General features: G+C 35.0%; 1 protein-coding gene across 1 annotated transcript in view; it reads left to right on the forward strand.

Moving 5' to 3' along the window:
* The window catches only part of LOC149795585 (DDRGK domain-containing protein 1-like), a 37,449-nt gene extending 14,653 nt beyond the window's left edge, over nucleotides 1-22,796 (forward strand). Inside the window, exons 3-8 of the mRNA XM_089965421.1 lie at nucleotides 2,836-2,957; nucleotides 11,526-11,627; nucleotides 13,967-14,089; nucleotides 17,992-18,030; nucleotides 20,871-20,927; nucleotides 21,450-22,796. Coding sequence (XP_089821547.1) covers nucleotides 2,836-2,957; nucleotides 11,526-11,627; nucleotides 13,967-14,089; nucleotides 17,992-18,030; nucleotides 20,871-20,927; nucleotides 21,450-21,704 — 698 coding nt within the window. The 3' untranslated portion in view covers nucleotides 21,705-22,796. The remainder of the gene's footprint in view (nucleotides 1-2,835; nucleotides 2,958-11,525; nucleotides 11,628-13,966; nucleotides 14,090-17,991; nucleotides 18,031-20,870; nucleotides 20,928-21,449) is intronic.
* Nucleotides 22,797-27,723: the final 4,927 nt, after the last annotated feature.

Genomic DNA, 27,723 nt, shown 5'->3' on the forward strand with positions numbered 1-27,723 from the left:
ATCTTGTGTTTCTAGAAATTATTTATTTGTGCTGTAAGATCTTAGCAAAATCAGTTGTATTATTGTTTTGTCCAGTAATTCATTTGGAATGGAATTTATTTATTCACTGGAAATACAAAGTGCTCATCAAATATAACATTCTTGTGTATAGAGACTTGAATCTATAGTGAAATTTCAAATAAGGATATATTCTTGGATTGTAATCTAAAAAAAGACTTTATACATCACCACTACATGGGCCATCACAGGCTCATCAGCACATTCAGAATTGGATTTAATTTGGATTTCCAGTTAAAGTTTATTTAGAACTGAAATTATGAGGACATATGTCTGAAATTCTGGGATTACTTGGGATTTAATTTGCAAAACAGTAAGTTCCTTTTTTATATTTGTCCTTTATATACTTGTGAAATATATTATTTGTTCAATTTTACAAGGCTTTTTGCTTCTCACTCTTTTCTATTATTTTAAAACAATAGTGTCATAATAAATCAAGGACTTAAATACAACATTTTTTGCCTATAGCACTTTGATGTTGAATGCTTGACTATATATTGATTTTGTAAATAATATTTTGGAATATTTTTTAATCATGTTTGTTGATAAAATAATTCCTTCAAAACATAGGATTATACTTTTGGAAATGTGATAAAAAGATTCAAAGGATAAAAGGAATTTGTGTTGGAACTGAGAGAGTCTTGTGGGTCACTGCATGTTTGACTCATCTCATAAATGTTTGTTATTAAATTTGCCCTGGTTTCACTAAATTTATATTATCTTGTTTATGCTACATTTTATACTTGTTTTTGTACTACTTTTTTATACTTGTCTTTCCTTAATCATTAATTTCATATATCATCGGGGCCCCGAGTGGCCGAGTGGTCTAAAGCGCTCTTCGTTACGGATCACTGCCATCTCACCTCTGTATGCGGCGGTTCGAATCTAAGATTCAGCCAATGTGGGCATGTGAGAAAGCTTGCCAGTAGCTTCTCGTGGGTCGGTGGTTCTTTCCGGGGTTTTCCGGGTTCTTCCTCCACCATTAATACTGGCCGCCATGTATAGCCTATCGTGCTGAAAAATGGCGTTAAACCCCACAACAACAACATATATCATCATATCAGAACTTAATTAAAATTTTAGTTGTGATTTGAAATATGGTATGAATCATTCAAAGAGATGTTTATATAGTTACGATTTGTCATCAAACTTTTTACATGTACAGTGTGACCCTGCTATAGCACGCTCCATTATAACATTAATTTAGATATAACACAGTCGTGTTGTGGCTCCCGAAATTTCATATACATCTATTTTTCTCTAACACGAAAAAAAATTCTTTCTTAAAAGTACAAAAAAACCATAAAATGTTTATTATCATTTTGGGGAAGAGATCGCGTATGAATAATACAAGATGATCGTGGCATGGCTCCTGAAATTTTGTATGTATTTTTCTTGTACTCAAAAAAGTAGTTTTTTCTTCTTAAAAGTATGAAAAGGGTTTCATGGCTCCCAACTGTTGTGTTAAAGCAGGGTCACACTGTATAATATTTTTCTGACATGTAATAGAACTTCATTTCTTTTCTCAAATGTTTCATTGTTAATCTGCATTTATTGATCTATAATTTCAGTTGCAACAAAAGGAGATTGATCACTGTATCTCTTTTGTTTTGGTCTATTATACCAAGAATAAATTCTCTTTTTAAAACTTGAAATTTATTCAGATGGTTACACATACTCCTTATCTACCCAATAAAACTAGTAAGTGATGACTCAGTTTTGGAACAGTTCCCAAAAAGTTGAGATAAAATCTCAAGAGACTTATTATATAACGAGCACATGGGACTTTTACAGTTTTGTTCCAAAATGTATTTGTTGATAAAATTCTTTGCAATATGTTAGTTTTAAACCATCTCAGTTTAGGACACATAGTTAATTTAAAAGGCAAGAGAATGTATTCCTTCCTTCCAGTCACTCTCATCTATAAACTCCTATTCTTGAATCATTTCAATTCTGATGTTGTGTTAGAAGTTTTAACTTTTAGTTTTTGATACATACTTTCAGCCCTTTTTCCTTAATGAGTAAAATTACAGCTTTATGTAAAAAGGGCAATATATAGTTGAATTACTGTTTATATGAAGTTCATTAAAAACAAAACCAGAATGGCTCAGCACATGCATTGAAACTCTAGGATGTTGACATTCATTTCAAACTTGTAAAATTCATCACATTAATTCATGAACCATTTTTGTTAACTAAATCATTTACATTTACATATAAAATTCCCTTTTTTTCACCCAGTACATGTACATAACACTAGAATTTCCAAATTTAATGTTAGGATTCATCCATATTGGAGTTTTAAGAAAATTCTACTAAATTTACTAATGTAATTCAATATATGCTGCTAATGCATCAGACTGAGTCTAGAATGCATTCAAATTATTTTTCACCTTTGTCACAAAACCTGTATGCCAAAAATGAAACATATATCTTTATTTGGCATGGAAGTTGTTAAAATCTCTTTCCATATAGGTTTATAGGTGACAAGTCTTCTCACCCAAGTGAGTTTCAATAAATGTACAAACATGTTTATATGAATCATTTTTAAACCTCCTTCAGAATTCTCTTTACATGATACTCTATATATTCATTTCATGTAAATTGATAGATTTTCAATGGTAAGTTCTCCTCATTAGGGCATTAATTAAGAGGAAAAGAAACATCAAATTTGTTTTTCCATTTGAGAGAGTAAATCGTTACCTGTATTGGAAATATTGTAGGTAAGACATAATTCCCTTAGTAATTTATTCCAATTAAATAATGATTTTCATTTAGATGAAGAGTTGGACTCGGAAGAAGAGGATGATATCCCAGGATTAGATGATATAGAAGGGAAAATCGGGGCCAAGAAGAGAAGAAAATTGGAAGAAAAAGCAGAGAGGAAGCGACTCAGGGAGGTACATGTATACATTGTGCTAGAGATTTAACATAATAACTGATCATTCATATCAATATATTCACTCAGATATTTTGATAGAAAATTGGTCTTCAGATAGTTGTTAAAATTCATTGTAAGAACTAGCACCTACAACCAGACTGATCAATCAGTGATTCTGACTGTCGAACACCATTGTCCTATCTGGCACCATTTTATACAAGAAACACACAAGGAAAAATGTAAACTATGCCATGTTGAAGTAATTTTCAAGGGAGCAACTTTAAACCTGCTTAATTGCCTCAAATTTGATTACCCACTCACACGGTAGTCGTAATGTCAAAATTCTGAATCCGTTGTTTTCACATGATGTCATAAAAAGTTTGCACCTCCATATTCTGCCATTTTGCTTCCCTAGCCACGCAAACTGACTTGTAACAACATTGTTCTTCTCACATAATTATGAAGCATGTCTCATTTTGTCAGGATCTTCTAATATGTCTCATTCTGTTTTGCATGTCCACTGCACAAGACTGAATTTGTCACCATTACCATTTTTTCTTCAAATGAAACAATGAAATTTCAACAATCTTTGTTATTCTTTCATAAACAATTAGGTCCATGAATCAACAGATGCATAAGCAAATGGATACACAAACAAGTAGAAATATGTTAATGTTTTTCAGTTTTCATGGGCTGAAATCAATCATTTGATTATTGTTAAAATTAAAAAGCCAGTCATTACATTTAATTGCATGTTTAGAAAAGCATTTTGAGAATACTCAGTTTTGGTACTAGACACAAAGTCGTGTTTTGCTAGGGACATGCTTCATTTTAATATACTGAAAACAATATTTGACTGTACTAATTAGAACTGATTTGTCAGTTGTCTTTGGCACATGCATATGCTTTTGTGAAAAGTATTTGTACATAAAAGTTCTGCTATGAAATTTTCATTCCATAACTGATATTTTATCCTGAAGATCACTGTCTGGAAGTACTCATTCAAGATGACAATCTTTGGGACATCATACAAAAATTTTTTAAAAACAAATCACAATGTTGTCTGCTTGTCAGAAATAACTGTATTTCTGTTTCATAGTAAGATGCATGATTGCATTTCAATTTCACTATTCTGTTTTTTTACATAAGCCAGGGAACTCCAGCTTTCTTTTATATTTTGTCCTTTAGAGGCACTTAATTTCAGGTATAGTATAAGTTTGATGAAGTAAACATCCTTATCACAGGTTAAAGTGTTTTTTTTATTTTGAATATATGTCATGACTGATCTTGACAGTGGTTTGTTAGGGAAGCAAAATGGTGGTGCAAGTTGCACGTGCATTGCATTATGGGTATTTGTGTACATGATTATTACGTCTGTGAAAAATAGTCTTGTTGCCCACAATATCAGAATTTATATTCATTGTCATTCACACTGGTGTGAAAAGATATTACACTATGGCAAGCTGCTAAAGGATGTAGTGTGGATCAGGAGTCATATAAAAAATGTCTTTATGCAGGGCTTTACAAAAAAAGTGAACTTGCCTGTGAGGGATTTGATTTTGCTCAAAAATATGTCAACAAACTGTCACAGCTAAATAGAATAAATGCGGTAAAATAAAATAAAGGATCTTTAAAAGATCATGCATTTTGTTTAAATAGAACTTTTGAGTAGTGTTTTATCATTGCTTTGCACCTTTTAACCATATGTTGATATTTAAAGTTATCAGAAAATATATATCTACATAGTAGATTTAGATATACGGATGAGGAATGGTTTGGATGCAGATCTTGTTAGAAGAGCGAAGTCAGACATATACATGTATACCAGTAGATAGGTAGATAAGAGTTTCTGTGAGAGAGATGTTTAGGTAAAAAGACCTAAAAAAACAGAACTTCATTTTAATCTTATTTTAATATAATATTATATCGTTCTTTATTTATGTCTCCACTTAGAGATGAATTAATCATTAATCTGTAAGTATCTGTGCAATAAAAAAGCAAGATAAAACATAGTCCCTCACTGAAATATTCCAATTATTGATTAATTCCTTCATTTCTACTGAGGAGTGTTGTGTCTACTCAAGATGTCCTCGAAATCAGTGACACGCATCTAAATAATTTTTGACAAGCTGACTTTTAAGAATAATAGGAAAATGTTTATTTTTATTCATTTATTTATTTGTCTATTCTGTATGTAGTTGTCTCATGTAATAATTACAAAGCAATAAATTATAAACACTGTTTGTGGATGAATGATTTCCATGTGTCTGATTGTTAGAGATGAGTGCCTTTTGTTCCCAGACTTAGCTGTCATTGAATCACACGAGTTATACCATTAACATTTATGACTTAGTCACCTTAAGATCGGTGATAAGTATCAAAACAGTCACTGCCAAGCCACATTCGGGGCTCAAAAATTCAATATGGTTAAGCTAGGACGTGAAAGTTGGCGAGTCTTGTATACATGTATCTATTACAAATAAAATATAAAGGATAATTTTAAAAAATTCAACATTTATTTCATATTTTGAAATCTTGCTTTACAGTAAATATTTGTATTATCATGTCTGTATGAGAAATCATGTCTGCATGAGAAAATGAGACTGACCATTACATTGACTACAAGATGTAAATGACAGACTTTGAAATCATGTGCAATAAAAGATCAACTGTAGTTAGTTATGTCATTGAAGATGCTCAGGTCAAAATAACTAGCATGTTCCACACTATGGGAAATGCATGCATGCCAACCATTACGTTTTTAGCGTAATCATTACGCTTTTTTTTCACTAAATTATGCCTTACACGTAAGCATATTTAGATTACGCGTTTTCGGTATGTCCCCCTCCCAGAAACATTAATAATTTGTTTTCTTATTTTTACTAACATCCCATTAATCTTTTAGACCATATTCTAGACAAGACGGCTTCTACGTAACTACGACATAAGAGTACGCTTGTACATTGCCTTGCATGCACTTTCCTAACAATATTATGTTCTATTTATAGCAGCTGCCCTATTTCCAAGAAACATGGTTTTACTTTCAAATGTTTGACCTTGGTTTTATAGCAGCTGTATGGCTTAGCTAGGAGAGAACAGACTGGTTTTCTAATTTGTTATCTTTGCTTGCAGATTCTTTGTTCTAATTCGTATCTGATACAGAACCAATCTGTAGGTATTTGACACTAAAAGTCAAGTCATATTTATTCTAGTAGATGCGTGTGTTAGAGCAAAAATGTTTTTCTAATAATTTCACAGATGAATTAGAAAAAGACGAAAAACCGAGTCAAAGATGAATACATGAATTATACAATACAGCGTTCAATTCTAGGGCAGCTTCACGCCCACTGCAGGCTGTGTGGAAAGAATTTTAATATTGGTCATGATGGTAAAACAAAGAAACCTTGAATTAGCTCATTTTACAAACTCCAATACTAATGTAACTTATAACTTCTTTTTTAAAGCAGAACTAATAAGTGCCGAGGCATTATTTGCTGAGTTCTTAATAGAACACAGACTGCTCCTAGCAGTAGAAGACTACATTGGTCCTTTGTTCAAACAGATGTTTCCAGATTCCGAAATTGCAGAAAATATGCATGTGCAAGAACAAAATCATCTAATATTGTTTGGTGTTCAGCAGAAGATAATTTGCTTAAAATCGCAGAAGCCATGAAAATTGCGCCGTTTAGTATTGCAACAGACAGGAGCAGTAATTATGATGTCAAAAAGTTGTACCCAGTCATTGTAAGAGATTTTGACATTGAAAATGGCAAAATCAGAGTACTCTTCTTTCATTACCAGAATTAACAGTAGATTCCACTGGAGAAAACATTTTTTATTTACTTGATAATGCTCTGAATAAACATAAGCTGGCAGAACTGTATGGGGTTTTCAGCTAATAATACGTCAGTGATGACTGGAATTCATAAAGGAGTTGCATTCTGTATTTTGAAAAATGTCTCCATCAGTGTACATATCAGGTTGTTCCTGTCATATGATGCACCTTGGTGCAGGAAAGGCTGCTGATAAATTAGAAGGAGAACCCCTGAAGTATCAAGTTGGCATTCTACCTGACAATGTACTTCATATGGATAGAGTTGATGTTCAATGGCACCTTATTTCCTGGCTAAAAGATCCATTAACTGGAAGATATACATTTCCTGTTCTTTGTCAGGTTATGAAAAGAATATTGGTTCTTTACCATTCTAATGCTGGCTATGAGAGATTGTTCAGTATTGTTAACAAAAATAAAACTGAATTCAGATCCAGGCTCAGTAACCCAGCATTTGGTTCTCTACTGGTGTGCAAAACATTCATAATCGCAGCTGGTACAAAGTGTTTTGAAATGCAGTATGACTTGCATTTTAAAGCTCAAAGTGCTTTATATGAAAATTGGAAGCAGTAATTGATGTTAAAAGACCAGAGGGATAAATTATTTTGTACATATGCTCATTGAATTTTATGTTACATGTGGATTACTCTTTTTCTGCTCAGATTACTGTTTTTGTCCACTTGGATTACACTTTTTCCTCGCCAGGGGTTGGCATGTCTGGAAATGACATTGTTAATGAGATAAAACATTGTGAAAGGTTGTTTACTAAGTAAATTCAGTCTCTTTTCGTGACAAAATGTTATTGATAAATCATGATATGAATAAAACTGATGACCTATTCTGTGAGTTAATTGTATGATTCCTCTTTTTATCTCAAGAAATTTACAGGTATGCATCTACATTGACAATTACATCTGATCCCCTCAAGGCTACAGCAAGCAATCCCACACAAATTATGTGGAGTTGTGGGTGATATGCATAATGCAGCAAGGAATCCCACACAAATTATGTGGAGTCATGGATGATATGCATAATGCAGCAATCAATCCCACACAAATTATGTGGAGTCGTGGATGATATGCATAATGCAGCAAGCAATCCCACACAAATTATGTGGAATCATGGATGATATGCATAATGCAGCAATCAATCCCACACAAATTATGTGGAGTCGTGGATGATATGCATAATGCAGCAAGCAATCCCACACAAATTATGTGGAATCATGGATTATATGCATAATACAGCAATCAATCCCACACAAATTATGTGGAGTCATGGATGATATGCATAATGCAGCAAGCAATCCCACACAAATTATGTGGAGTCGTGGATGATATACATAATGCAGCAAGCAATCCCACACAAATTATGTGGAATCATGGATGATATGCATAATACAGCAATCAATCCCACACAAATTGTGTGGAGTCGTGGATAATATACATAATGCAGCAAGCAATCCCACACAGATTATGTGGAATCATGGATGATATGCATAATGCAGCAAGCAATCCCACACAAATTATGTGGAGTCGTGGATGATATGCATAATACAGCAATCAATCCCACACAAATTATGTGGAGTCGTGGATGATATGCATAATACAGCAATCAATCCCACACAAATTATGTGGAATCATGGATGATATGCATAATACAGCAATCAATCCCACACAAATTATGTGGAATCATGGATGATATGCATAATACAGCAATCAATCCCACACAAATTATGTGGAGGATATTTACTTTTTGGATGTGCCTGGTCTGTTTGTATTATACATGCCATTCGCATACTGATATTTACTTTTTGGATGTGCCTGGTCTGTTTGCATCATACATGCCATTCGCATACTGATATTTACTTTTTGGATGTGCCTGGTCTGTTTGTATTATACAGGCCATTTGCATACTGAGATTTACTTTTTGGATGTGCCTGGTCTGTTTGTTTTATACATGCCATTTGCATACTGATATTTACCTTTTGGATGTGCCTGGTCTGTTTGCATCATACATGCCTTGCACATACTGATATTTACTTTTGGATGTGCCTGGTCTGTTTGTATCATACATGCCATTCACACACTGATATTTACCTTTTGGATGTGCCTGCACCATGAAATTTTTAAAAAAAATGTGGTTGGAAAAGAAATTGTTGGCTTGAAAATTGATCGATAAAATGATGGACGACAACTCAGAAGTAAACATGGATGTTGATAGCGAGGGTAGCAACACTAAAGTTGACCATTTGGATGATTCTGATGATAATATTGACTTAAATGATGGGTTAGAATTGAATCATTAGTTGATGAAAGAGATGATGCATGACTTCATGCACTTTTCGATAGTGATTCGGAGAATGAAGCTGACTTTGAAGGCTTTCAAGAGGAATGGGTCCGAGTTGATGTTTCACCTCGGTTGCAGCCATGATTTAAATTGATAGAAGGGCCAACTGTTCAACCAGAATAAGCAGATGCACAACATTACTTAAAAGAGTTACTTTGGGATGATTTAAACTGGAAAAAATTTGTTGATGAAACAAACCATTACGCTGAACAGGAGCGTAGACCACCCCCCACAACAAAAGTCACCAAGATGGATGCCAGTGGATATTCCCACAATGAAGGCCTTTATAGGCTTATGTTTTGTCATGGGAATATTTCATCTTCCATCAAGACATAATTATTGGCAACAAAATAAGCATATATTTGTCACATCATTCAATAAAATCATGTCTCGTGACAGATTGGATCTGATTTGGAGATACTTGCATCTCCATGTCTATGAAGAACATGCTGCAGATCCTCAGCCAGAAGGAAGACCAGCTAAATTAAAGAAAATGAGATGGTACCTGGATTATTTAGACCAGAGATTTTCATCAAATACCCAAAACAAATGCAGCTATTGAAATCGTGATAAAATTCAAAGGAAGACTCTCTTTTAGACAGTATCTCCCAGCAAAACCAACAAAATGGGAGGTGAAACTATGGAATATGGCCAACGGCTCAACTGGATACATGCACAGATTCCAGGTATACACCAACAAAGAAGATGGGCAAGAAAAGGGGCTGGCCTACATAGTGGTAATGGATCTCTGCTCACACATGTTTGGAAAAAATCTGACAGTTTATTTTGAGAACTTTTACACAAGCACAGATTTATTGAGAGACTTGTATACTAGAGGGATGATGGCCTGTGGAATGGTCTGTAACAGCAGGAAGGGGATGCCAAAAGAGTTGCTGCCAAAACAGCTGAAACTGAAGAAACATGAATACAAAGTTACACAGAAGGATGAACTTACATTTTGTGTTTGGCAAGATACAAAAGCTGTTTGTGTCTTGTCAAATTTTCATGACCCGTCATCACATGGCTTTGTAAATGGATGTTCTGGTTTGGCTGTTCAGCAACAGGTTGTAGTTCCCAAAATGCTGTCGGATTTCAAGCAAAACATGAAGGGAGTAGATCTCTGTGACCAGATGGTTGGGTACTATCTTCATCACCGGTCAAAAAAATGGTGGCGTCAAATTTTCTTTTACCTAATGGAAACTTCGGCATGCAGTGCATGTGATTGCATGGGACACAAATCCAGAGAAAGTCAAAAGTATGTGGTCAACATTTCATAGCTTTCTGGAGGACTTAGTTGCATCTCTGGTTGTGACACTCGAGCTGGAAAGGCTGCAGCACTTGTTCCAGAGCCTACCAGAGGAACAGTACAACATACCATTGAAAAAATGTTTGACAAAAAAAAAATAACCTGTCATGAATGTTCACTGGCTGCTCAACCTGGAGAGAGAAGAGGGGTGACAAAATTTGGTTGCAGGGAATGCAATGTACCTGTTCATACTGAATGCCAGGGAAAACACATTCCTAGGTGTATAAACGCTTAAAAGCTGATGTTTAGACAACTGATGTAGGGCTGTTTTAAAAATGAAGTATGTTTTTGCAGTGTGATGTGGATATTTTTATTCACCATTAAAGTAATATTGTTATTACCGACATAGTGATGATGTGGACTTCAAAATTTGGACAAAAATTGTACTGATTAATTACCTATATCTTACTGAAAGATTTCTAGGATTAATTTGTGACAAGTTTTCATGAGAAACTGCACGCTGAAGTACATGTTCTAGAATGTGAAGTAAACAACCTGTTCCAGGTGTTTTATCATCGAATTTTAGTAAAAGTATTAACTTTTGAACTAATAGTGCTTGAAACTTCAAATTTGGACCAAAATACTAGAAACAGAATTATCTTTATTTTATTCACAAATTATTAGAAGCATTTCATTCATCTTCATGAACAAAAGATTCACTGAACATCATGGTAAGTTTTTTAATTTGTTTTTTTTTTTTTCAAGTCATATTTCAAAATACAGTTGAGCATGTACATTGGTAAATGATAACAAAACATATATCACTGTGTTGCAGATTGTATTACCTTTCAGAGATTCATAGTTTTATATACTTTAAAAAAGAAATAACAATGATACAACATTGTTAGTAAACATGGTTAAGGTCATCACAATTTCTGCTGCTGTATGATGCTAAATTTTAACACAAAAATGTATTTAGAATGGCTTCTCAGGAATCAGACACTGCAGTTGAAATTGGTAAACAGGATAAAATGGGTTAAAGCAGCATATTTGCTGTATTCAGAATTAAGGTAAATTGTGGCTTTTATAAATGATTTGCACTGTAGATTTACATGCCACATACAGTAAGAAAGCTAAGATTAAACTTATTTTGTTTACAGATAGAAATGCAGGAGAGGGAGGAGCAGAAGCAAAGAGAAAAGGAGAGGGAGGAGAGAAGGAAGAAGGAGGAAGCAAAGTTAAAGGCAGAGGAGGCACTTAGAGTGAGTATTTTTGTCAATACCAGGGTAGAATGTTTCAATTTTTTTCGAATTTTATTTCTTTGCAAGTGGAGAAAGACTAAACTTGGAAATTGCTTTTGTCTACTTTTCTTAAAACCTGTTATTTGACCTGTGTTTATTACCTTTGCTTTAATCCAGAAACTTGTATAGTATAAACTACTAATTTACTGTCAGTATTTTGGTAATTGTTAACAAAATTCTTCATTGGCAGTTGAATTGTTTTTAGCTGTACTGGTCATACACCCTTTGATTATTTTCCTTTTTGGTGTTGCATTAAATGTTTTGTCAAAAGTTTCACATTAAACACTTTTTCTGATAAGCCCTCATCAAATAATCATTAGAGGGACTGCTTTCTGATAAGCCTACATCAAAAATAATCATTAGAGGGACTGCTTTCTGATAAGCCTACATCAAAAATAATCATTGGAGGGACTGCTTTCTGATAAGCCTACATCAAATAATCATTGGAGGGACTGCTTTCTGATAAGCCTACATCAAATAATCATTAGAGGAACTGCCTTCTGATAATCCTTCATCAAATAATCATTAGAGGGACTGCTTTCTGATAAGCCCTCATCAAATAATCGTTAGAGGGACTGCTTTCTGAGAAGCCCTCATCAAATAATCATAGGGGGGGCTGCTTTCTGAGAAGCCTACATCAAAAATAATCATTAGAGGGACTGCTTTCTGATAAGCCCTCATCAAATAATCATTAGAGGGACTGCTTTCTGATAAGCCTTCATCAAATAATCATTAGAGGGACTGCTTTCTGAGCATTGCAAATAGAAGCACTTCATCTTGATTGGATAACAACTCTACTCAGATCTGCCATCCCATAATGATCCTGTAGATCTGGGTCTATGCAGTTTGCTATGAGTAATCAGTAGAACAACAGACATCAATTATGTGAGAGCAGATCAGGGTCTATGTTGTTGGCAGTTAGACCCAACATATAGCACGTATATAAAGTAATTCAGAAAATATTTGTTTGATTTTGCTAACTTGGAAAGTTCCATTTTTGTGTGTTGCCCAAGCAATAAATATGAAGATTTAGTAAACATTGATACTGTAAATATGTAGATGTGTTTTGAAGTGGGTTCCCAGCAGATGAACTTGAAGATCAGAGCAAAAGTGAGTACAGGTAACATTTGTCATTGTTAAGATCAGCAAGACTGAGTAAAGGTAATATTTGTCACTGTTAAGATCAACAAGACTGAGTACAGTTGACATTTGTCACTGTTAAGATCAGCAAGACTGAGTACATTTGACATTTGTCACTGTTAACATCAGAGCAAAAGTGAGTACAGTTAACATGTGTCACTGTTAAGATTAGTAAAACTGATTACAGGTAACATTTGCCACTTAAAATCAGAACAATAAAGATACAGGTAACATTTGTTCCTGTTAAGATTGGAGCAAAAGTGAGTACAGGTAATATTTGTTACTGTTAAGCTCAGCGCAAAACTGAGTACAGGTAACATTTGTTACTATTAGGATTAGAGTAACAGGGGTACTGGTAACATTTGTCACTGTTAAGATTAGAGTTTTGGAGGTACAAGTAATATTGGTCACTGTTAAGATTAGAGCTTTGGAGGTACAAGTAACACTGGTCACTGTTAAGATTAGAGCTTTGGAGGTACAAGTAATATTGGTCTCTGTTAAGATTAGAGCTTTGGAGGTACAAGTAACATTGGTCTCTGTTAAGATTAGAGCTTTGGAGGTACAGGTAACATTGGTCTCTGTTAAGATTAGAGCTTTGGAGGTACAAGTAATATTGGTCACTGTTAAGATTAGAGCTTTGGAGGTACAAGTAATATTGGTCTCTGTTAAGATTAAAGCTTTGGAGGTACAAGTAATATTGGTCTCTGTTAAGATTAAAGCTTTGGAGGTACAAATAACATTGGTCACTGTTAAGATTAGAGCTTTGGAGGTACAAGTAACATTGGTCTCTGTTAAGATTAGAGCTTTGGAGGTACAAGTAATATTGGTCACTGTTAAGATTAGAGCTTTGGAGGTACAAGTAACATTGATTTCTGTTAAGATTAGAGCTTTGGAGGTACAAGTAACATTGATTTCTGTTAAGATTAGAGCTTTGGAGGTACAAGTAATATTGGTCACCGTTAAGATTAGAGCTTTGGAGGTACAAGTAACATTGATTTCTGTTAAGATTAGAGCTTTGGAGGTACAAGTAACATTGATTTCTGTTAAGATTAGAGCTTTGGAGGTACAAGTAACATTGATTTCTGTTAAGATTAGAGCTTTGGAGGTACAAGTAATATTGGACACTGTTAAGACTAAACATCTGAATTTTAATTGTACAGGCAGAAGAGGACAAAAAAAGGAAAGAAGAGGAGGAGAAAAGAGAATATGAAGAATATTTGAAGCTTAAGGAAAGTTTTATAGTTGAGGAAGAAGGACAAAACCAGGCAGAGGGAGATGTAGACGTAAGTGTCAAGATTTAAGATAAGTCTTAAACTGCATTACAAGGGTCTTGCATGCATCATCTCTTGGAGAAGAAGAAATGGAAATTAATAGCCATTAAAAATAAGAGAGATCAGAAAGATCATAGCAGTGTTTTGAAATGGGGGAAGGGTATGATTAGTGTTTTAGCCATTGTTAAATATTGTATATCATTGATTTGATAACGTGACCAAACTCTGATTGTTTAAATCTGTGAAAGGCTATATAAAAGTCTGAAGTTTCTGCTGGTAGAATTTGGCAGAATCAGAATTTTGTAGCTATCTTGCAAGTTCTCAGGGTCTTAAGGGAAAGATTGTAGCATGATTATGTTGTTGTTTTTGTAGGGTTTAACGCCATTTTTCAGCACAAGATAGGCTATACATGGTGGCCAGTATAACTGGTGGAGAAAGAACCCTGGAAAACCCCGGGAAGAACCACCAACCCACGAGAAGTGTAGCATGATTAAAGATCAGGTGTAGGAAAACTAAGGAAAAGCCTTACAACCTATTTTTTTCAAGGATGAGAATTTGGAGTTAGAAAACTGTTCATCAGTTCATTTGCAGTTTCGTTATTTCATTTTCTGACCATTCTCTGTTTGCTGTAAGAAATGCACTTGTATTTAATTACAGGCTTAAAGTTTGGCAGTTAGAAAATGATAAGCATATGCAGAAACATATTAATTGATCTGACTACATTGTTTATTCTTCAGTTATTTGGCAAAGCTTTTGGTTTGGCATTGTGTCTAATGGCACAGCAGAACAATTAGGTTGTTAGGTGCCAAGGCAATTGGAATAAAGTGCCTTGCCCAAGGATACACCGTAGTAGTCAACCCAAGCTGATCCAGTGGAAGGATTTGAACTCACATTCATTCAGCCATGGGTCCAGCACACTAACCACTGAGCACACCACAGTCTATTTCCCTAAGATCATCTGCTTGGTTACAACACAATACATATAACCTAATAACACAATACGTATAACCTAATAACACAATACATATAACCTAATAACACAATACATATAACCTAATAACATAATACTGGTATTGTGATACAATATATGCCACAACATGTGCAGTTAGCAGGTGATACAGTACATGTTCATGTGATACAAGGTTGATGATACAGTTCATATTACGATATAGGCCTGATTATTATTATTATTTAGCTGTTGAAGCCTTGTGATGCTTAGACAAAACTACATATATTATTGTTACAAGCGTGCTGAAAGAACAAGTTTGATATGGCATAGGAATGTGTCCAGACCATCATCCCAAGACATAGGTGCCGATGCTGTATCAAATAAGTTCTTTCCCAGACTTAAAACAAAACACTTATATGGTTTTGTATTTATTACATATCCCCTTTTTATTCACACATTTTTTTCCATTTTTTAATGTATATTTTTTAATGTATATTAAAAAAAATAATAATAAGGCATTTAATATTTTATGAAAGATATTGTATAACCCTCTGAAGAGCCCTTATGTACATAACTGGGGCTAGGCCTAGATATATACTGTGCAGTTACATTATCAGTCTGTCTGCTTTGGAGACATGGTAATATACTCGTTAGCTTTGAATTTTTTACAATGTTGCATAGAACATATGAATAGATTTTAACTGCAGTCATAGGCAAGTGGATTGTTTCCTTCACAAATGGAACATAGGTTTTAGATCAGTACACCCTAATTACTGAATACACACACACTATGCTTACAGTAATTAAATACATTTAATTTTATTCACAAAGCTCATTAATTTACAGCAATTCCAAACTCTTTATTGTTGTTTTCATTTATTATAAGAGGTTACTGCTGCATTGAACTTAAAGCGTTAATTTAAGCATATATTTTTAGGAAAACAAAGATTATGTCTCATTCTAAACATGTGGACTAGAATTTTGATATTCATTTGGATATTTTTAACAATACAATTCTAAACAATATTGTCAGTTTTCTTCTCTTTATTTTTACTTGAATAGTTGCAAGAAATTAAAATGTAACGAACATACACTTCCCTGCATGTGCCTCAGTGATAGAAGAATCCTAACAATATTGTAAAGATATATAAATCTTTAACATTTACATCACAGTTAAAACCACTGCCCGTCTTTGTGATATGTCTGCATTTACGTTACAAATGTTTGTCATTTTCAGATCTATTAAACAGATTCAATTCCTCAGTAATAATAATAGACAAATTCCTCCATTTAAACTTTCAAAAAGAAAAATTCTGCAAACCATATTTTCACACTCTGAAGCTAAAATGGATTTTGTGTAAATTTGGAATTGTAGATGATTTACATTGTGGAATGTCTCTTCGCTGTCCCATCATTGTTGTAGCTGGAATGAGATCAATGGTGAAAGGTTCAGAAGTTTTTGTTCTTCGGTTTCTTAAACCTTTTTGTTATGAGGTCATTGTATCCAGGATTCAACACTTTGTGGCAATAGCAAATTCATTTGAAATTCAATGTTGTCAGCCTCAATTAACTCTAATGTCTTGGTGGTATAGATACCAAAAAAAGCCCATGAACTGATCATTGCTACTGTTACATTTAGGCTCTTAATAAACACAACAAGAAAAGAGTGAAGACAAGAAGCTTTGTAAAATTTAACAAATAATTTATTTCCCTAAAAAAACAAGGTAAAAATGGAAAAAAGAACTTACAGTTTTAAGAATCAAATCCAAACATAATCCAAGAATATCCAAGAATTTTAAATTATTAGTCCTAGTAATAAAATGTGCTAATGAATTTGAGTTTGAGTCCCGACAAAAATCAAAAATGGAAGGTGATGACATATGCTGTAGCCTGTATAGCACTGAAGTGTCAACAGTTCTTTGTTGAACCACAGAAAATAATCCGGTGTTTGAATTCAGAATAAAATTTCAATAAATGTCTTTGTCCAAGAATTCTGTATGAACACTTAATATTCCTAGGGAAAAGAATTAATCTCTTAGAATCCAAAATAATTCGAATAAAAATTTAACTCCAACTGGTCACAACAGTGTCAAAGGTAAAATGCTCAACTGACTAAATTCTCAAAACATCGCTATTTAATCTGATTACTGCGCAATTCCATTTAAACCAGAATTTCTAAATAGAGGCTATTCACATGTGTAAAGTCACGTGCACCCAGTACAGCCTTGATTCCACCCTATAAATCCTATAAATCCACACTAGGAAAATAATAAAAAGTTGTTTCCTTCATCTGTTAATTTTTAATCAAGGTCAGGAACTAGGTCAACACATAAAGATACAAAGTTCTTTTATTTAGGTGTTTATGACAAAACAGTTAGGTCAAACAGATTTCTGGAAAATGTCAAATTCCAGTAAACAAAATTACATTACTATAACATGTAATAGAATAAAAATTTAAAACTAACAATTAAATTGAATCAAATATACATAAGACTACTTTTAGTACTCCCCCATTGTTCTGAGCATCCTAAGTGGCCATTTTCATGCAATATGGCTGCATTTTTTGAAATTACAAACGTGTTGTTTTTGAATATTTTAAAATGTATAGCAGTAGATCATTCCCAATATTTTATAAATGGACTATTATTGAATATTTCAAGTTTTAAAGGATATTTACGGGCTGGATATGCAATGTGGCAATTTTAGGTTTGTGATATGAAATCTGTATCAAACACCAGATAAGTCGTTTAAGTTTAAATGGGTATGTAATAAAATATGGGATATACCAGCATTAGTTCAGCAAATGATGTAGCATGTCATGGAAGAAAATATTGTGATGCAAGTAGGTATCATTGAATCGGTATGCCTCTAGTTACATTTGACTTGGTAATTATATTTGTTCTTTTTATGTTTTTCTTAAGACATAAGTTGTAATCATAATGATATTCTTTTCCTTCGTTTTCAGTCACAGTCTTTGCTTCAGGAGTTCATTGACTATATAAAAGTAAGTATAAATCCAGTGTGAATCATCTTCCTCATTAAAATCATTATGCAATAGAGTATAAATTTTTTATCAAACTTAATATCCCCAATACACATTATGTTTTCTGATTGTTATTGTTGAGTGATTTGCCAGTATGGAAACATAGAAGACATTTCATCAGGTTAGTTCGTCTCATGACAGAGTACTTTCATGCTTCTCAGACCAAAGTAAAGAGTAGATGTGAGGACGAAGGGACTAGTCTGGCTAGCATTAAATGCATAAACAGTCATAATTACGTGCTGCCACCAATCATATATAATTAAAGATAAGTGCCTTCTGACCCCAATACCTTTTTCATTCTAATTGTAAAGGGGCTCTGGTTTATGGATTGATGATATCTGTCCATTCACGTGGCATCAACGCTCGGGTTTGGGTTTACATTTAGGTAATTTACTAATACTTTAGTACTCGTAATGTTACATCAGTTGGTATTTAGTTGCATCATAATGGAGTAGTACACTCATTGGGAGTTTGGTTACTAAGGCCTATATTTTATTATTCATTGATTCGTGGTAACATTGGTATTTATCTCATTTTCTGAGGTATTGCCTATGGAGTCACATAGCTTGGTACATACTTACATCGTGAGGGAGAGCTGTAGACAAGCATGAAAAGTAGGTCACTCTGACCTGTATATCACAGGCCATTTGTTTTGTTAACCTTTGCATTTAACTCAGTTTTGTTAACAAATTTGATCATAAACTAAGTAACAAAAAGAAGCAAAAATAATTTAATTATCAAAGTTCAAAACTAAAAATGTAAGAGGAACATACAGTACTATAAATTGAATCATAAAATAAATCCTAGAAAAGTTAAAGTCGAAGAGAATTGAATGTTCTGAATGAGTTTCAAATCCTCAAAAGCACAGATGTGCCAACATTCCTGATGTATGAAAATGGCATTGTCCAGAACTCCTTTGAACAATTCACAATAGTCCCAGAATAATATATAAGTCCAATGAATGCTTTGTAGTTCCAATGAATATTCTAAACAAATGTTTCCTCTCAAAAATATCTAAACATAATATTAATTAAATCTCAAGACTGATATTTCAGCAACAAAATAAGAAATGAGACTGACTAAATCATCCAGCTCCACATGCTTATATACAAGCATCAGGGGTGAAAATGCATTTTGCTATTAGCTACATGACATTTTGCAAATAACCCACATTGTTAAAAAAAAAAACACGTGACCTAACCCATCCAATGGGAAATAACTTAATTCTTCTAAGAACCCACCTGACCGACCTGTCCAATGGGATAGCCAATCTGCACTATTAATGACTTAAAATAGAGCCTATACCTGTATACAAAATGTAGCTATAAACAATTATTACAGTTGACAGTCATGAAAAAAATGTACAAAAATAATGTACATAATACCTGACTCTCACATAAATGCTGAAGGGTGAATATTGACCAGAGTACATACCTTCCCAATGTCCACTGACTGTGGAACAGGCAGTTGTTGCTGTGACCCATATTTCACATTTTACTGGATTGTGTTCAGTTTTTGCATATACTCATGACCTGGTAGTTTTTTTTGGCCTCCATTATACTGGTATACTTGGAATCATGAAACCTGGTGAGAGGATGCATCATGATGAGTATTAACCTTTATACTAAAACTAGGTTGCAGTGACCCATATATCACACTTCAGAAATAAATTTATTATTTTGTTTTTATTGTTCATGCTTGAATCATGAAACTAGATGATTGTATACATCTCTCTTAGTGCCACATCCATACAATAAAAATCACATTTACTGGTTTAGATTCAGGTTTTGCATTTAGCTCATACAGGTTTTCTGCATGCACTGTACATACTGTCCTATCTAGAATCATGCATTTTAGTGAAAGGATGCATCTTGGTAAGCACTACTTCATGTCAGGTAATTAGGGCTAAGATATTCTATGGTTCACTGCTTAAGGTTAAATTTTGTGTTTAATGGATGTTTTTTCTCAAGCATATTCAAGCTACATTTATGACATTGATGATAGGAATTTCACTAACTATCACACCTGTATAACAAAGGAAGCTTATCAGGACCAGTATTGCATATTTTAGGGATATCCATATAAGATTTATACAGTCCTTACACTTATAGATCCGTGTAAAGTTTAGACAAGGCCTTAGGCAGAGGGCTGTCCAAGTCATGTATGATTTAGACAGGCTTCAAACATAGGAATATCCATTTCATGTAAGATTTAGACAGGCTTTGCGACATAGGAGTATCAGTATAAGATTTTGACAGGCCTCAGAGATATGAATATCCATGTCATGTAAGATTTTGACAGGCTTTGGGTCATAATGGTATCAGTATATGATTTTGACAGGTCTCAGGCACTGGGATATCCATGTGAGATTTAGATAGTCCAGGGACATATGGCTATCCTTGTAAATAAGATTTAGACAGTCCACAGACATGGCCATTGGTGTATGATTTAGATAAGCCTTGGGCATTAGGTTATCCATGTCATGTAAGATTTAAAGAGGCCTCAGGCATAGAGATATCCACGTAAGATTTGAACATACCTCAGGCATGTGGCTATCAAAATAAGATTTAGACAGTCCTTATGCATAGGAATATCCATGTTATGTAAGATTTAGACAGCTCTCGGACACAGGAATATCAGTGTATGATTTGGACATGCCTCAGGTATATGGCTACCCATGCCAGATTTAAACAGTCCTTGGGCATAGTGATATCTATTGTACCTCAAATTGAGACAAGTCATCGGCACATGGATATCCATGTAAACTGGTAAAAACTATCATGGTTTTTTTTTCTCTCCAGGAAATGAAAGTAGTTATGTTGGAAGACCTGGCTGGCCATTTCAGATTGAAAACACAGGTAAGGTACCCACCAGGTTATTTGGTTCCATGAAAAAAAGGAAACTACCTAATTCAGATCCCTGAATACTTAAGAGTTTCATGTACAAGGTACATGTTTACTCCTAAATTAATGATCAGTTTACAGTAGATTTAAGATTTCAATATAAAATATTTTTAAAATTTTTGTAGGTCGTTAACAGAAAATAGCAACACACAGATAGATTAATTGATTGAATATTTTAAGTCTTCTTACAACATATCATAAATAGGGAAAGGCAAATGAGGCTTTTTGACTAATTAGTCTTTTTTTTTTATACATAAAAGTAGCTATTTTTACCATACAGACTGGAACAGATTGTAAAGTTCTTTTATGAACTAATTCATTTTCATGAATACCTTTGAAAGTTAGAGTTCCAAATTTCACTACTTTCATCACTACACTAACAACTGCAACAACCATTTGATTCTCTTATATCCAGCATGGCCACAGATAAAAGTGAACAAGAATAGATATAAATTTTTGTACAAATCTCCCTTTCAGGAAGCTATTGACCGAGTACAGGATTTACAGAAAGAAGGCAGGCTGACAGGAGTTATAGACGATAGAGGGAAATTTATTTATATTACTATGGCAGAATATGAAGCAGTTACCAAATTCATCCAGCAACACGGGCGAGTGTCTATTACAGAACTTGCAGAAGCTAGTAACAGACTTATAAATCTAAACCCAGACAATGCAGCTGTGAAGAAAAAATTCCTTGGTGATTTAGATATTGCAATGGAGGCAGCAGCATAGTTTATTTCAAAGTCATTACTACCAGCATTGTAAATTGAATTAATTCTACTCGAGTACTTTGTATAGTTATTATGGGAAACGAAATCTCATCCTGAAGGTCAGTGGTTCCCAACATGTGGGCTGCAGACCCCCATAGTGCTGCAGCGTTATTTAAAAAAGTACAAGTATAAGCGTGTCCACATTAAATATTTTCAAGTTAAGAAATGGTCTTTGTCTTAGGAAAAGGTTGGGAACCACTTTAATCTGTAGATAATGCATCAGTTTATATTGTATTTTGTGGTTAAAAGGAAATAACTCCAGCTTCCTGGTGGAAGGTTTTTCCACTAGTCCACTTCAATCTGTGTCTAATCTAACCATTTTTTTTATCAATACAGCTATGAGCAAATATATCATTAGACATTAAGGAGATCATTGTTTTGCCTCTAAAATTTGCGTATAATGATAATGTAACAGTTCCTGTTGTTACCATCACGCTGTGAAATTTAGCATTAATAAATGATGTCCAATTTTTAATATAATGTCTGTTCAGCTACAAAGACACAAGTTTCTCTCCTCATATCTTTAATTACCTGTATACATTATATTTGTTGTTGTTGTTGTGGGGTTTAACGCCATTTTTCAGCACATGATAGGCTATACATGGTGGCCAGTATTAATGGTGGAAGAAGAACCAGGGGAAACCCCTGGAAAGAACCACCAACCCACGAGAAGCTACTAGCAGGCGTTCTCACGTACCCACAGTGGCTGAATCTGAGACTCGAAACTTCGCAGACAGAGGTGAGATGAGAGTGATCCGTAACCTAGAGCGCTTGAGACCACTGGGTCACTTGGGGCCCCTGTATATATATATATATATATATATATATATATATATATATATATATATATATATATATATATATATTAAGCAGCTTATACTGGAGGTAAGCATATTTCTGAGGACAAAACATTTTATAATGAACATCTTATTTTTATGGTAGGTTTATTTTTTATGTCAGTTTAATAAAAAAAATTCAGGGTATTGTACTTGGAGTGTATCTACATTGTTGAAACTTAGTGTGCTACTTGGGGGAAATAAAAGTTAAGAAATTCTGTTAGTTCCACGTGTTAACATTCATTCTAATTACAGTTACATAATGGCAGATTTTCTGATTTGAAGCTTCAGTGTTTTGCTTAAATAATCTCAAGAATATTGGAACAGTTTTCAATTTACTTTTCATCCAGACAAGATGTCTGCCTTGAATTGATTATGTACAGCTTTTTAAATTCAATTTATTAAGTGAACACATGCATGTAAAATAAAGATGTTGTTTTACTGATGTAAGATGATGTGTGCTGTACAGGACTATTGGTAGCTATAATAAGAATGCCTTATCCTCTCTCTTTCATAAAATCATATTCTTAAAAATCGCCCTACCCCAAAGGCTAGGTAATGTAAATGTGCCCAATGTGCCATCCTGCATGATGTAAGAGGTGACTTATGGAGGCAGGACCTGTGGTGGCTCTGTGATTAGCATGCTGGACTTGCAAGTCAAAGTCGGGGTTAAAATTCTACAGTGGGATCAGCTAGTGTGTCATGTCCTTTGACAAGGCACTTCAGTTGCCTGTGCTATTTTCATTTTCTTCTCCAAAACCACTAAACAGATTTTAACTTGATTTCACAAGCAGCATCCAGGCATCATATATGGCCACCAGGTTTATTAAAATGGAAAACAAGTTTGAAACCAATTTTTGGACTATATTTCAGGCATAAAGATCCTATAAAGTTGCAAAAATTATGTCAGTCTACTATCAAATATGGCTGCCATTATTAAAAATAGACCAACCTTCAATTATCTACACAAATTATACCAAATTTAAGCTGGATAAAGGCTTAATGGCTTTAAAAAGTTGTGAACATTATGACAATCCACTATCATGTATGGACACCATTACCAAATATGAGAAACATTTAAATAAGTTCATCACAATATGACCACATGTAATGGAAAGCATTATGGCATGATGGCCTCTTAACATTGTACAAAATTATGCCTATTCACTGTCAAATATGGCTATCATTACAACAACAACAACAAAAATTCAAGTGCTTCTTCTCCAAAAAACCTTAACAGAAGTTTCCTAATTTAGGTAGAGTATCCTTGCATGAAGCCTTTTCAAATTTGTACCAATGATGCTGACCTGCTATCTGTTATGGCCACTGTTTTAAATATTTGAAGTTGGCTTGACTTCACTTGCAAAGATTTAGGAAGGGGGATGTCTACGTCTATTGCATGCATGCTGGGCTGGCGAGCCTAATATGTGACTGGCACATCCGTCCACAGAAGTTGCAGGGGAATGTCTGGGTTGTGGTATGTGCTGCCAATTGTTCCTGGTTTTTTCTTTGCCATCTTTTTTCCCCCCAAGCTGGCCCGTTTGTTTTGTTCAGGCAGTGATCAATGCCACAGGTGGTGAGGGTCTTTTTCAAGGAGTCTTTATATCTCTTTCGAGGTGCTCCTCTATCATGGTGGCCAGTGGACGGCTCACCATAAATAATGGACTTTTCTTGCCCAGAACTGTTTAACAATATCTAATCAACATTGACAGAAATCATCCAGTGATAAGAGCCTTTCAGTTTTGTACAAAATGATGCAGATCTCTTGTCAAATATGGATGGATCTAAAATCGTGCAACCTTGATACAGTTAAACAGAATTTAAGAAATTTTGATGGTAGGCAGCTATCTCTTGTCTTGATTAACTTTTCTTGCATTTGACTGTTAGACAGATATCAGCATGATGGCTATGTCAGGTCCAATTGGGTCTCTAGTTAGAGTGGTAAAACTGTCACAGATCTATTACAGCACCTGCATGAATACGGTAACAGGTATTATGTAGCACAGAAGATTGCAATTGACCCGTACTACATTGATCATTATTTTTATACTGATCTAAATGCCGTAATTCATTTACATCATCCACATCACTGCATAATACACTCATCCAAAGGCACCAGCAAAAATGTTTTGGGGTGGGTAGGGTTTGGTGTATTTTATTAAAGATGCTTTCATCCATTGTCTTTTGTATCTTGAACTTGAACCCTGTTGTCTGATAAAGACAGGACAAAAGTAGTGTAAGGGTTTAGTATGGGTTATGTTGTTGGCATCTGTTAGTCTCGAGAGACGATGGAAGTGCATCCAAGAGAGATGTCCCAGTTGGTGTTTGTGCAACGTCTGCTGTGGCTATGGAGCCCAACATGGGAGTGGCAGTCCTTGCTGCACTTGAAGTTTGAGCCTGGTGTAGGTTGGAGCTGCTTCTTCTTCCTCTGAGGTCACTTTTCATCGTCTAGTAAATGTAGCTTGTCCTTGCCGGTTTTCAGGCCAGTGATCAGAGCATGTCATCAGCTGGACATGTCTAGAGTAAGCTGTTCCCAGGTGTTGACATCGATGTCAAGGACTTTCATGTTGCGCTTGCAGATATCCTTGAAACTGAGATGTGGCTGTCCAATCGACCTTTGCCAGAGGCAAGCTTCGAATAAAGGTCTTTGGGGATCCGTCTGTCATCCATCCAACGTGCATGGCCCATCTATCTAATGCAACATTGGTGGAGGAGTGTGACCATGCTGGGAATCTTGGCACGATCAAGCACCTTGTAGTTTGTCACTCGATCACTCCAGGTGATCCCGAGTATGCAGGATCCCGAGTATGCATCGGAGGCATCGCATGTGAAAAGTATACAGGGTCCAGGTTTCACTGGTGTACAGGAGAGTGATTAGCACACAGGCACGGTACACGGAGATCTTAGTGTTCAGGGTCAGTATGCTGTTGTTCCACATTCTCTGTGGCAACCTGGAGAGAGTTGTTAATGCCAGTCCAATCCCTTTGTTGAGTTCAACATTGAGTGAGAGGTTGTTGGTGATTTTAGAGCCAAAGTGCATGAACTGACTGACTACCTCCAGTTCATAGTTGTTGATGATGATGTTTGGGGGAACCGCATCCTGAGCCATCACATTTTCTTTAGGCTGATAGTCAACCGAAATTCATCGCATGCTTTAGCAAAGCAGTCCACCAGGCGCTGTAGCTCAGCTTCTGTGTGGGTGGCTAGAGCAACATCGTCTGCAAAGAGCATGTCCCTGGTGGTTACTTCTCGCACTTTGATCTTTGCCATCAGTTGTGCCAGGTTGAACAGTCTGCCGTCAGATCGCATGTGCAGGTAGATCCCTTCTGTGGATGTCCCAAAAGCGTACTTAAGCAGGACAGTGACGAAGATGCTGAAGAGCATGGGGGCAAGGACGCAGCCTTTTTTCATTCCACTACGGATGTCGAAGTGATTGGACATTGAGCCATCATACTGCATCATGCCTTTCATGTCATCGTGGAAGGACTGGATCATGCTTAGCAGCTTTGGAGGGCATCCAGTCTTCGCCATGATCCAGTATGGATTCAAGAAATGGAAATTTCACATAACAACTGGATGTCACCGTGGTGGGAATGGAATATTAACATTAGGATGTCACTGGTGAGATGGAACAGGATGGATTTATGGAGGAAAATGGGAGATTAACTTTAGGATGACACTGGTGGGAGTGGGTGGGATGGAATAGGATGAATTTATGGAGGACAATATGAGATTAACATTAGGATGACACTGGTGGGGTATGGGATGGAATGGGATGGATTTATGGGGGAAAATGGGAGATTAACATTAGGATGATACTATGGGGGACAGACATATTAAAGCAAATGAATGTACAGGGATAGAAAAAAAAACAAATTATTATAGACAGTATCTTTTAGAAACATGCATTCATTTTTACAATTTAAGACCTATACCAGCAAACAAAATGTAGAGGGAAAGATATGTGATGGAAGGTCGACTTAACACATACTGGTACTGACCAATACAGTCTTACAATCACCCACATGTGCAAAAACAAAACCATACCATGATATGTAATGGGAATTAGGAAGGATCATAAACCTATTTGTTTACTGTTCAACATACTATATATTGGTGTAAAGAAAGAATTAGGGCAGTTGCAGGTCATGATGGAAACTCAACTATTCTTTGTGTGGATGTTTACCAAACAGTCCTTTTCAGAGTCACCCATATCTGTCAGAAAAGAGATACCATCTGTCATTGCCAAATCAAATAGGAAACAAAAACAACAACAAAATAAATAAAACACCATACAAATAAAGTGATGAGTTTATATATCTAAGCCAGATTGGAACATTGCTCGAGTTTTTCCGTCGCCTTCCCATTTCTTCTGGGAAAGTACAAGTTACGAGTTTTCGTGGGTCGATAGTTCTTTCTGCGGTTTTCCTGGGTTCTTCACCATTAATACTGGCCGCAATGTATAGCCTATCGTGTGCTGAAAATGGTGTTAAACCCTACAACAACAACAACATCAATAAGTTACGAGCCAATTCAACCGGGACATTCTTCGGATCTTTCCTTTGCATACTCCGGAAAGTTACATAAGGATTGGCCTAATCCACCCATACCGACAGAGTGGTATAGAGGCAGATCATAGCTGTCAGTGTTTGTGTTTGCAAAGTTCAGTTATGAAAAGAATTGGTATAATAACTTAATGTAAAGGATCAAAATTGCTAAGAACAAGTACAAAGATAAATTTATTTGAAATGTTTATAAACTCCACGAAGAAGATCATGCACAACGATAAAAGCATTGCCAGTTTCTCATCAGCGTATAGTTGTAGGAAGTGGGAAAGTGAGTGTTTACGTCCACCACTCTCTGGGTTTATTTTGTTAAATTAATTCCATTATGGGGGAGGAAAATGACAATTTTGACAGATTCTGACTTTAGACCCATTCTTGTGAAATTGCTTCTTACAAATCTAGTTATCTTGACATTTTTTTAATCCAAACTAACAAACTGAAACTTTTAGCATTTGTGTTTCCTTAAGTATATTTAGGATGCTACTCTGGTGAAGAAAACAAAATTGGGGGAGGGGGAGAGGGCGAAGGAATTCAAACGGCAGCTTCATATTGTTATGCTACAGATAAGGCAAACACTGCA

The sequence above is a fragment of the Sinohyriopsis cumingii genome, chromosome 7 (assembly GCF_028554795.1).
Source record: "Sinohyriopsis cumingii isolate HCF-2022 chromosome 7, ASM2855479v2, whole genome shotgun sequence".
Classification (NCBI taxonomy): domain Eukaryota; kingdom Metazoa; phylum Mollusca; class Bivalvia; order Unionida; family Unionidae; genus Sinohyriopsis; species Sinohyriopsis cumingii.